This window comes from Oryctolagus cuniculus, chromosome 8 (genome assembly GCF_051225735.1).
Source record: "Oryctolagus cuniculus isolate XC-2025 breed Fujian yellow rabbit chromosome 8, ASM5122573v1, whole genome shotgun sequence".
Lineage (NCBI taxonomy): Eukaryota > Metazoa > Chordata > Mammalia > Lagomorpha > Leporidae > Oryctolagus > Oryctolagus cuniculus.
Genome location: NC_142874.1, coordinates 89,007,804 through 89,020,441, shown reverse-complemented (window position 1 = coordinate 89,020,441; position 12,638 = coordinate 89,007,804). Strand labels below are relative to the sequence as shown.

The window sequence follows — 12,638 nt, the reverse complement described above, 5'->3', positions numbered from 1 at the left end:
GAGATATCCCATAATTTCTTTATCCAGTCTTCAGTTGACAGGCATTTAGATTGATTCCATATCTTATCTGTTGTGAATTGAGCCGCAATAAGCATGGAGGTACAAATAATTTTTTTATTTACTAATTATATTTCTCTTGGGTAAAATCCCAAGAGTAGGATGGCTGGGTCATATGGTAGGTCTATATTCAGATTTCTAAGATATCTCCATACTGTCCTCCATAGTGGCTTTATCAGACTACAGTCCCACCAACAGTGGATTAATGTGCCTTTTTCCCCACATCATTGCCAGCATTTGTTGTTCAATGATTTTTGTATGCAAGCCAATGTAACTGGGGTGAAGTGTAACCTCAATGTAGTTTTGACTGCATTTCCCTGATGGCTAGTGATCCTGAGCATTGTTTCATGTGTCTGTTGGCCATTTGGATTTCTTCTTTTAAAACATGTCTGTTTAAGTCCTTTGACTGTTTCATAACTGGGTTGTTTGTTTTGTTGATGCAGTGTTTCTTGATCTCTTTGTAGATTCTGGTTATTAATCCTTTCTCAATTGCATAGTTTGCAAATAATTTCTCCCATTCTGTCAGTTGCTTCTTTACTTTCTTGACCTTTTCTTTTGCAGTACAGAAACTATTCAATTTGATGTAATCCCATTTATTAATTTTGCCTTTGACTGCCTGTGCCTCTGGGGTCTTTTCCAAGAAGTCTTTGCCTATACCAATGTCTTGCATGGTTTCCCCAACGTCCTCTAATAATTTGATGGTGTCATGTCGTAGATTTAGATCTTTAATCCATATTGAGTGGATTTTTGTGTAAGGTGTAAGGTAGGGGTCTTGCTTCATACCTCTGCGTGTTGAAATCCAGTTTTCCCAGCACCATTTATTAAAGAGACTATCCTTGCTCCAGGGATTGATTTTAGCTCCTTGGTCAAATATAAGTTGGTTGTGGATGCTTGGATTGATTTCTGGTGATTCTATTCTATTCCATCTGTTTTTGTACCAGTACCAGGCTGTTTTGATTATAATTGCCTTATAGTATTTCTTGAAATCTGGTTTTGTGATACCTCCAGCTTTGTTCTTGTTATATAAGATTACTTTAGCTATCTGAGGTATCCTTTGTTTCCATATGAACTTCAGCATCATTTTTTTCTAGATCTGAGAAGAATGTCTTTGGTATTTTATTGGTATCACATTGAATCTGTAAATTGCTTGCAGAAGAATGGACATTTTGATGATATTGATTCTTCTAACCCATGAACATGGAAGATTTTTCCATTTTTTATATCTTCTATTTCTTTCTTTAATGTTTTATAATTCTCATAGTAGAGATATTTGACATCCTTAGTTAAATTTATTCCAAGGTATTTTTTTTTTGTAGCTATTGTGAATGGGATTGATCTTAGAAATTCAATCTCAGCCTTGACATTGTCTCTATACAAAGGCTGTTGATTTTTGTGCATTGATTTTATATCCTGCTAGTTTGACAAACTCCTCTATGAGTTCCAATAGTCTCTTAGTGGAGTCTTTTGGATACCCTATATATAGAATCATGTCATCTGCAAAGAGAGATAGTTTGACTTCTTCTCCCAATTTGTATCCCTTTGATTTCTTTTTCTTGCCTAATGGTTCTGGCTAAAATTTCCAGGACTACATTGAATAGCAGTGGTGAGAGTGGGCATCTCTGTCTGGTACTGGATCTTAATGGGAATGCTTCCAACTTCTCCCCATTTAATTGGACACTGGCCACGGGTTTGTCATAAATTGCCTTGTTGAGGAATGTTCCTTCTATACCCAATTTGTTTAGAGTTTTCATCATGAAAAGGTGTTTTATTTTATTAAATGCTTTCTCTGCATCTATGGAGATAATTATATAGTTCTTGTTCAGTAGTTTATTAATGTGCTGTATCACATTAATTGATTTGTGTATGTTGAACCATCCCTGCATACCAGGGATAAATCCCTCTTTTGTGGATGTTCTTTCTGATGTGTTGTTGGTTCTATTGGCTAGAATTTTGTTGAGGATTTTTGTGTCTATGTTCATCAGGGGAATTGGTCTGTGATTCTCTTTCTCTATTGCATCTTTTTTCAGGTTAATGAATTAAGGTAGCTAGCTTCATAGAAAGAATTTGGGAGGATTCCCTCTTTTTTGATTGTTTTGAATAGTTTGAGAAGAATTGGAGTTAGTTCTTTAAATGTCTGGTAGAATTCAGCAGTGAATCCATCTGGTCCTAGGCTTTTCTTTGTTGGGAGGGTCTTCATTACTGATTTAATTTCCATCCTTATAATGGGTCTGCTTAGGTTTTCTATGTCTTCATGGCTCAATTTAGTTGGTTGTGGATGCTTTAGTAGGTTGAATGTGTCTAGGAATCTATCTGTTTCTTCTGGGTTTCCCAGTTCATTGTCATACAGCTCTTTATGCTAATTTCTGAGGATTCTTTTTATTTCTATGGTATCTGTTGTTACATTCCCTTTTTTATCTCTGATTTTATTGATTTGGGTCTTTTCTTTTTTTCAGTTAGTTGGGCCAACGGTGTGTCAATTTTGTTTATTTTTTTAAAGAACCAGCTCTTCATTTTGCTGATCTTTTGTAATTTTTTTTTTTGATTCAATTCTGTTGATTTTTTTTCTCTAATTTTAATTATTTCTCTTCTACTAGTTTTGGGTCTGGTTTGCTGCAATTTTTTTAGATCCTTGAGATGCATTGATAGCTCATATCTTTGGTACCTTTCCAATTTCTTGATGTAGACACCTATTGCTATAAACTTTCCTCTTAACACTGCTTTTGCTTACCCCATAAGTTTTGATACTTTGTGTTGTTATCCTCATTTACTCCAGAAAGAATTTGATTTCTCTTTTGATTTCTTCTATGACCCACTGTTCATTCAGGAGCGTGTTGTTCAGTCTCCATGTGTCTCTATGTTCTAGAGATTCCTAAGTTGTTGATTTACAGCTTCATTCCATTGTGGTCAGATAAGATATATGGTATTATTTCAATTTTTTGAATTTGCCGAGATTTGTTTATGGCCTAGTATGTAGTCAGTCCTCAAAAAAGTTCCATGCACTGCTGAGAAGAATGTGTATTCTTTAAGTATAGGATGAAAAGTTCTGTAGATAGCTGTTAGGTCCATTTGGTCTAGTTTTGATTAACTCATCTGTTCCTTGCTGATTTTCTCTCTGGTTGATCTGTCCATTGCTTAAAGTGGAGTATTGAATTTCCCATTACTGTTGTGTTGTATCCATTTCTCCCTTTAAATCCCTTAACATTTCTTTTAAATAGCCCTTTTAAATATCCAAGTGCCCTGTAATTAGGTACATATACGTTTATAATTGTTATTTTTCTCCTAACAGTTTTTGTGTTAACATCTATTTTATCTGATATTAGCATGGCTACACCATCTCTTCTTTAGTTTTTGTTGGCATGGAATATCTTTTTCCATCCTTTCCATTTCAGTCTGCATGCATATTTGTTGATGAAGTGTGTTTCTCATAGTCAGCAAATAGATGAGTTTTGTTTTTTAATCCATTAAGCCAGTCTGTGTCTTTTAACTGGAGAGTTGAGGCTATTTACATTCAAGGTGGCTATTGATAAGTAACACCTTTGTCCTGCTGTTTTTCCAAATATATTCTTGTTTTTTACTTTGAATTTCCTTTTAAGTTTTACTTTGAGATTTCCCTCCTTTATGTTCTTTTGTAGTGATGAACTTGTTTCTGTGTTTCTGTGTGTAGCACATCCTTAAGCATCTTCTCTAGGGCTGGACAGGTGTTGACAAATTCTTTCAGTTTTTTTGTTATGGAAGGTCTTTATTTCACCTTCATTCACAAACGGGAGCTTTGCAGGGTATAGTATTCTGGCTTGACAGTTCTCTCAAGACTTGGAATATATCTCACCATTATCTCCGTGCCTATAGGGTTTCTGATGAGAAGTGCACTGTGAGTCTAATTGGAGATCCTCTGAAAGTAATCTGGCATTTCTCTCACACACATTTTAGAATCTTCTCTTTATGTTTTACTGTGGTGAGTTTGATTACAATATAACTCGATGAAGATCTTTTCTAGTCACATCTATTAGGTGTTCTTTGTGCTTCCTGTATTGGATGTCCCTTTCTTTCTCCAAATTAGGGAAGTTTTCTGTTATTATTTCACTATAAAGGCCTTCAAATAGTTTCTCTTTCCACGCTTTCAAGAACTCCTAGAACTTGTATGTTGGGTCAGTTGGTAATATCCTGTAGATTCCCAATAGTGTTTTTTAGTTTTCTAATTTCCTCTTCTTGTTTTTGATTTGACTGTATAATTTCCTGTGCTTTATCTTCTAGGTCAGATATTCTTTCTTCTGCTTTACCGATTCTGTTGTTGAGACTTTCCATTGCATTTTTATTGTATTCTTCCTTTCATTTTGATTTCTCTGTAAGATCTCAATTTCATGGGAGAAATTTTCTTTCATATCATGTACAGAATTCAGTAGCTCATGCATTTGCTTCTGATTACTTCTGTGCAATGTTATTATCAGTGTTTTAATTCCATTTCTGACATTTCTTCAAGCTCATCATCTTCACAATCCAGTACTAAAGTTTTATATTCTTTTGGGGGCATCATTCTCTTCCTTATTCTTGTTAATTAAATTGGTATGTTTTTTATTCAGCATTTGTGGAGATGCTGATTGGTTTCGTCTTTGTTTTTTTTTGTTTTGTTTTGTTTTTTTTCTGATGTGGTGGCTTTTATCTTTGTACTATGTGTCTGTAGATAAGTGGAGTGTCTGCTTTCAGTAAATATCTAGAGGTTTTTAGGGGGTGTGACCAGAGAGCTCTGTTCAGTTCTCTAGGGTGAAGGGCATGCCTAATGTGACACACCCAGGTTTGGCATAGCAAATCTCCTCTTTTCTTTTCTTTTCTTTTTTTTTTTTTATCAGAAGGGAGATTTATTCTGCTCAGCTTAGCTCCTCTCCTTAAAGGAAACCAGTACCTGAGCTCCAGCCCCAGTGGGTATAATATTCATCTGCTCTGTCCCAAGGACCACACAAAAGATCTGTGCAGTCTTCAGTGTAAGCTCAAATTCGCCAACAATTTCCCTTACCAGGTAACCAGGGAGCCCTGAGCATGTGGAGGTCCTACTGTGACTGCCCAAAGTCCCAGCAACACTGTATGTCCTCCCACACATCCTCACATTTTTTAATTAATTATTTATTAATTAATTAATTTATTCTTTTACAGTTCTGGCACACAAGCCTCCCACATTCATGAGCACTCAGCCCTCATTAATTCTTCCCACCAGAGTCAGGATTTTCCACTCCGCTGATTGCTGGTCATATATACAAGCTGGTACAGCTGTTACATATGTTCAAAATGGCACCCGCCCTAATGGCTTGTTACAGGACACTGTTGTAAGGTGATCATGGAGAGAGCAACGTGTCTCTTTTTTTTTCTCTAGTTTGGTTGGTACACTATCCCTCACAAGGCTCCAAGCCAGGTTCCCTCCATGCTCTTCCTTCAGCTTTATTGCCAGTGGCTTGGACTGCTGTAGTCTGGTCTCACCTCCCTCTCCCATGCTGGTATAGAAGCTCTCATCTGCTGGAGTCCTGAGCCGTGAGTGTCCACACCCTCCACATAGGTCCACTGTGTCCCTCTAATTTGCATAGCATTTCCTCTGCCATTTTTTCCGTAACTCTTCCCTGAGGCTGCACTCTCTTCACTTTTTTTTAAGCTATCCTCTCTTATACCAGAGCAGTAAACTCCCTCCCTACTCTGCTATCTTGGAACTTCCCATTGAGAATTTTTTAGAATACTTCAATGTTCCATTTCTTTAATTATTCACCTGTTCTTTACTTTTTTGTTTAGCTAAATATAACTTTTGATTTTCAACTGCGCTTTGGAATAGTTTGCCCTCTCATTGCATATTTTCCTCCTCAATGGTAGCCAATACTACCTATATCTCATGAGCCAATTCTATTTTTTCAATCAAGGAAATAATTTAGTATTCTCTGAGAATGATAGAAAATTTTGTTGGGGAATTAAAGTCTCTTCCCAAGATATTGTATAAACTGAAATTCATTATTTTGGCCTTTCATTAATTGTATGCAAAACAATGACTAATTAATTTGTGTTTTAATGTTTAAATATTTTATAACATTTTGAAACTTTTATATGTTTTTGTGTATTGTGCTTGCAATTGGGCTTTGGTTGTATGTGTTTCAGTTATAATATAGATTTTAAACAATTTTAACTTACAGTTTAAGATTTTCATTAATATTTATATGTATCAAGAAATGAAAATAGAACTTTCTAAATGCCACATTTTTTCTTTATCTGTAATTAATTTACTATGGAGCCAAAATAATATTTTCACTTAATAATATGAGCAATCAAATACATCAGCTGCCAACTCAAGAAGAGCGTACATTAAGCATTCATGCCTGGTTGATTTTCTGATTAGAAGTTCAGATCTTACAGAGTGCATGGAATATATTACTCATTACATCCCTTTAATTGAATCACTTCGTTTTCATAAATATTATGATAAAGAGATCTTATAACAGCAGACATATTCATGTTTCATTTGCTTTTTCCCAGAAGGTTTATAGTCTTGGTTAAACTAAGGCAGATTATGTAATTTTAGTTTTGCTGTTTTCAGGTCTGGGAGTTTAGAAATATTGTATTACTATAGGGTCTTTTTGAAATGAAATTATTATTTAGGGATGTAGAAGGTTACTATGAAAATATTCTCAGAATTTCTGTTTTTGTACTATGTTTTAGGAGAGATTATATTGTAATGAGATTTTACTGGTACAAGTTAAATTTCCCTTATCTGAAAACCTGAAGTCTAGAATACTCCCAAATCCAAAAGGTTTTTAGTAGTAACATGATGCCACAAGCCGAAAGTTCTACACTATGAAACTTTGTTTCATGCATATAATTATTAAAAATATTATATAAAATTACTTTCATACTATATGCATAATGTCTATATGAAACAATTTTATATTTATACTTGGGACACATCCTTATGATATCCCACTGCGTTTGGAATGTTCACATTTAAAAAAAAGAAAACATACAATCTGAAACATTTCTGGTCTCAAGCCTTTCCAATAAGGAATACTCAACCTGTACTTGATTTAGTTGGATGTCTTAAAAACTGACTTCTTACTCTGAATCCATTGGATTACATCAGGATTTTAGTGCTTAAGAATCATTCTTTTTTTTATTTGAAAGGCAGAGTTATGGAGAGAGAGAGAGAGAAAGAAATCCATCGATCGATCTTCCACTCTCTTGTTCACTCCCCAAATGGCTGCAACTGCCAGTGCTCAGCCAACCAAAACCAGGAGTCAGAAGCTTCTTCCTGGCCTCCCACATGAGTGCAGGGGCCCAAGCACTTGGGCCATCTTTGAACCACTTTTCCAAGCACATTAGCAGGAAGCTGGATTGGAAGAGGAGCAACTGGAACATGAACTAGCACTGCAGACAGCACCTTTACCTGCTGAGCCACAACACTGGCACTAAACGTCATTCTATTTAATAACAATGGCTTTTTAAATCCTCCAATGGAATGTATTTTTTATGCTTATCTATCTTCTGTCTTCTGCATTTCTCTCTCCACATCTTAAATGCCATACCCTGAGCTATTTGTTTCTCTTATATGACCTATATTTACTCAGGTTGAATAACCCTTGCTTGAAATACTAGGACCAGAAGTGTTTCAGATTTTGGATGTTTTAAGTTTAATATATTTACATATAGTAAATAAATCCTAATATGAATACTTAATATATATTAAATGTTAAAATGTAATATTAGCTAACTGTCAATATTTCTTTAGTACTGAGTTGTATTTCATTTTTGATACTTACATTCTACTTCTCTTTTACTTCAATTAGATATGTATATGTTTTTCTTCTCCAATAGATGGTAAACGCTTTGAAAATAGGATAATTGTGGGTAGGTACTCAGTAATCCTTTATTAAATTGATTTTAACTACAGATTCCAATATTTCTTAGTTTCTCAAATTGTACTTTAAAAGTCTAAAATAATTGAGATACTTAGTTTGAAGAAAAAAGAACTCAGGATTTAATATACACTGTTATTTTTTAAAAATATTTTTATTTATTTATTTTTTTTTTTTTTTTTTTTTTTTTTTGACAGGCAGAGTGGACAGTGAGAGAGAGAGACAGAGAGAGAAAGGTCTTCCTTTTGCCGCTGGTTCACCCTCCAATGGCCGCCGCTGCAGCCGGCGCACCGCGCTGATCCTGGCAGGAGCCAGGAGCCAGGTGCTTTTCCTGGTCTCCCATGGGGTGCAGGGCCCAAGCACCTGGGCCATCCTCCACTGCACTCCCTGGCCATAGCAGAGAGCTGGCCTGGAAGAGGGGCAACCGGGACAGAATCCGGCGCCCCAACCGGGACTAGAACCCGGTGTGCCGGCGCCGCAAGGTGGAGGATTAGCCTATTGAGCCACGGCGCCGGCTTTAAAAATATTTTTATTAACTGTGGGGCTAAGTTGCAGGCATAATTCCCTTTTACTCCTAAATACTTAACTATTTCCTAAGAATAAAGATATATTCTTACAAAGTCATGATATAAGTATCAAACAGGATATTTATTTTTGTTCATATTATTATTTTATATATCGTCCTATAGATTATGGCACTTATAATTGTAGGTCTCTTTAGTCTCCTTTAACATAAGATAGTTTCTAGCCCTTCTTTGTCTTTGATAACATGGACAATTTTTTTCTTAGTTCAGTTCAGTTTTTATAGAACATCTGTCAACTTGTGGCCGGCGCCACGGCTCACTAGGCTAATCCTCCACCTAGCGGTGCCGGCACACCGGGTTCTAGTCCCGGTCGGGGCACCGGATTCTGTCCCGGTTGCCCCTCTTCCAGGCCAGCTCTCTGCTGTGGCCAGGGAGTGCAGTGGAGGATGGCCCAGGTGCTTGGGCCCTGCACCCCATGGGAGACCAGGAAAAGCACCTAGCTCCTGGCTCCTGCCATCGGATCAGCGCGGTGGCCATTGGAGGGTGAACCAACGGCAAAAAGGAAGACCTTTCTCTCTGTCTCTCTCTCTCACTGTCCACTCTGCCTGTCAAAAAAAAAAAAAAAAAAAAAAGAACATCTGTCAACTTGTGTTTTTCTGTTTTCTCATTCAAGTTAAGCATTTTTGTCACAGAAATAGTGTTATGTGCTTCTCAGTGCATCTTATCAGAAGGCACACTTTGACATTTTCATCCAGTTATTTTAGGTGGAATCTACTAATTGTTTCTCTTATAATCTTACTATTTGCTTTATAGAATTAATAAGTAATTTGTAAAACAAAAAATAAGTAATTTGTAGGGAGATACTTCGGGACTTAAGACATATCCTTTTTATTTTCAAATTTTCAGTCACTAATTTACATTTGTTTGATTCATTTTGCATATGATAATTTTAAAATGGTGATTTATTTTTCACTGTCATCCTTCTGTATTTATTAGTTGACACTCCACTGTGAGAAAGCTTTCCCTCTACCTTATTTATTTACTTATTATCAGCTTCAGCGCATGAATTTTGATTTTATTAACTTAGTTTTAATTCATCAGTATCATTATTTAAATGTTCAAATTGTCTCTGTTATGAATCCTTTCAACCTGGCTTCTGATCCCTTGAAAATGCCCCATTCTATGCTGCTTTAATTTCTGGCATAACAAAGCATTACAGGCTCATCATGTCATTTTCTTGCCCCAGCCCTGAATCAGCTGTTTTTCTAAGGAGTCGCAGTTCCTTTTAGTAGAGAATAGCTTTTTTAATATATGATTTTTTATTTTAATTTTTAATTAGTTTTTAAGATTCATTGTGCTTTAGAGAGAATTTTTTAAGGAGTAAACCATGTTTATTTTGATACATGTTTTTAAAAAAAAAAAAACAAAAATTTGAACTCAGTACACAGCAATTTAACTTGAATTTTTTTTATTTAAGGTACACACATTTCATGTATTTCATATGTACAGATTTAGGAACATAGTGATATACAATTCTAAGAACACAGTAGTTTTAGAAACTAAGATTTGGACACTAGATGTAATCATTGCAGACGGAGTGTTTCAGCTTCCAGGACATCTCAGCAGGGAAATGAATGTATAAATTTGTTAAGAAATAGACATAATGAAAACACACATACATACACACAACCATACACATCAGTATTTATTGATGTATCTGTATCCATTATCTTTATATATTGAAAATCCTGTTATTACTGATACCTCTATTCCAATTCAGTGCAATAAGTTTCTTCTAGTTTATCCAAATTCCATATTGGTATCTACCTTTTCAACACTGAAGATCATCATTCCCAACATTGTCTTTATTTTTCAGTCCTGTAATATATGAAGAGTAGTTCAGAAATGCTTTATCCATATCAATGTGAAAAATGTACCTACTAAGTTGAATTCTAGGTAGTTTGCAGTTATTTTCCTCTTTGAACTGAGGATACATAGTTATAGTCCTCATGCAGATAAATGTGGTGTTTGTACCAGATGAATTCTATAAAATGAGGAATAAAAGGTTTAAGTTACTGCTAATCATGTCCCCTAATAGAATGAGCTTTGGCCACCATCTTAAAAATAAAACCAATAACCTTCTATTTCACTCAGAATAGTTAGGGAATGGGGCTGCTGCCTGCAGTGCCCAGCATGTCATATGGTTGTCGGTTTGAATCCCAGCTGCTCCACTTCCTATCCAGCTCTCTGCTATGGCCTGGGAAAGCAGTGGAAGATGGTCCAAGTCCTTGGGCCCCTGCACGTAAGTGGGAGACCCGGAGGAAGGTCCTGGCTCCTGGCTTCGGATTGGCAGAACTCCAGCCGTTGCGACTATTTGGGTAGTGAACCAGCGGATGGAAGACCTCTCTCTCTCTCTGAGTCTCCTCTCTCTGTGTAACTCTTGACTTTCAAATAAATAAATCTGAAAAAAAAAAAAAAGTTAGGAATTGCATACCCTACATTATTATTTGATCTCAAATAACTGTTTGATGTCCTACTCCATGTGATGAGCTAGGCTATATATTGCCAGGCTCTGGGGACCCTTTTGATAACCCCAGAGTTACTTCTATTATTGCCTTATAAATTTTTATCTTCTGAGTATGAAAAAGGGACTGGATAGAGACTTTTATCTTAAGACCTACAACAGAACTGTTTCGTCACTCATTCCATGCATTCTTTCCTGATGGCCCTCTCTATTCTCTGTAGTTCTTAGGTAGTTGCTATGTTGGGAGTCGCTTCCACTTCAGAATAACCAATAAAATAGGAGGGAGCAGAGAGTCAGAAGACCTCATAGAAGAGAAAAAAGAAAAGTAATTCTCTTTTACTGCTACACGTTACAGTTTTAGAAATATGGCCCAATTACGTACACCTGAGGCTTTGGTTTTGCTTTTGAACTACATGAGAGTATCATCTCCTAGGAGAATGATGGGGGATAATATGAGTATATGCAGACCCTAAACTTCACTACCCATTCACCTTTGCCCCAAGTCACCTCACTTAGGGTATATACTTCTCAACTGAAATAAAAAAATAAATTAATATCAGAGTTCTACAAGAAGAAATTAAGTTCTCTCCTTCTTTGAGGACTTTAAATCTAGTAGATATCATTGCTTGGGGTAGATAAATTTAATTTCTTAGAAAAAGAATTATGGCCGGCGCTGCGGCTCACTAGGCTAATCCTCCGCCTGCGGTGCCAGCACCCCGGGTTCTAGTCCGGGTTGGGGCGCCGGTTCTGTCGCTTTGCTCCTCTTCCAGTCCAGCTCTCTGCTGTGGCCCGGGAAGGCAGTGGAGGATGGCCCAGGTCCTTGGGCCCTGCACCTTCATGGGAGACCAGGAGGAAGCACCTGGCTCCTGGCTTTGGATCAGCGCAGCACGCTGGCCGTAGCAACTACTTGGGAGGTAAACCAACGGAAAAAGGAAGACCTTTCTCTCTGTCTCTCACTCTCTAACTCTGCCTGTCAAAAAAGAAAAAAAAAAAAAGAATTATGAACTGGTATGTTTTCTTTTTGTATTGATCACTGATTGAATTTGTAATTATATAGGAATTTATGATTCTTCAAATCTAGTGGCAGGTTATCCTCTCTTAGAAGCAATGCATTTCTCTGTCAACTATTTATATATCATAATTGTAAATATCTAAGATTTTAAATTTAAAGTTTATTCTGATGAAAATTATTTATTTAAAACATTTAGTTTTTTCCCATTTATTTTTTGTAAAATATTTCACATTAGAAGGAAGAAATTGATCCTTGACATTTAGAAAATATAAAAGTTACTGAGATGTGATATAGCCAGTAAAAATTGGTCTCAGTGTAAAATCTATGTCCTCATCTGCAACCCTTTTGTTGTATACTTCAGCAAACCAACAAAACACTTTCTTTTTCCAGAAGAAATGATTTGGGTTAGCAAGAGAAGAGAGTGGTCAAGGGCTTCAGAGAGGAATAGCTTTATCGTGGAGGAAGATAATTCTTAGTATGCTTCTTATCAACCTTTGGGGATATGATAAACATTTAGGAGCAGTATTTATTGCTATTTTTGCCTGAAGAACAGGGATAATGAAAGTTCTGCATGACAAGGATTTGTCTACCCCAGAAGTCAGTAGTACCCTCGTTTTGGTACTACCTAAAATCTTGCTCTAAGGCCT

General features: G+C 36.3%; 1 protein-coding gene across 5 annotated transcripts in view; it reads left to right on the top strand.

Moving 5' to 3' along the window:
• GSTCD (glutathione S-transferase C-terminal domain containing) overlaps window positions 1-12,638 on the top strand; it is a 142,196-nt gene that overhangs the window by 24,331 nt on the left and 105,227 nt on the right. The window contains exon 6 of one of the 5 annotated variants that reach the window (XM_089302983.1): window positions 10,699-10,946. The exons of 2 other annotated variants lie outside the window; for them this stretch is intronic. In XM_089302983.1, the coding sequence (XP_089159109.1) occupies window positions 10,699-10,892 (194 nt within the window). In that variant the 3' untranslated portion in view covers window positions 10,893-10,946. Of the gene's footprint in view, window positions 1-7,200; window positions 8,083-10,678; window positions 10,947-12,638 lie in introns of those variants that run through there. 2 more of the 5 variants (XM_089302985.1, XM_089302984.1) reach the window with 2 other exon arrangements.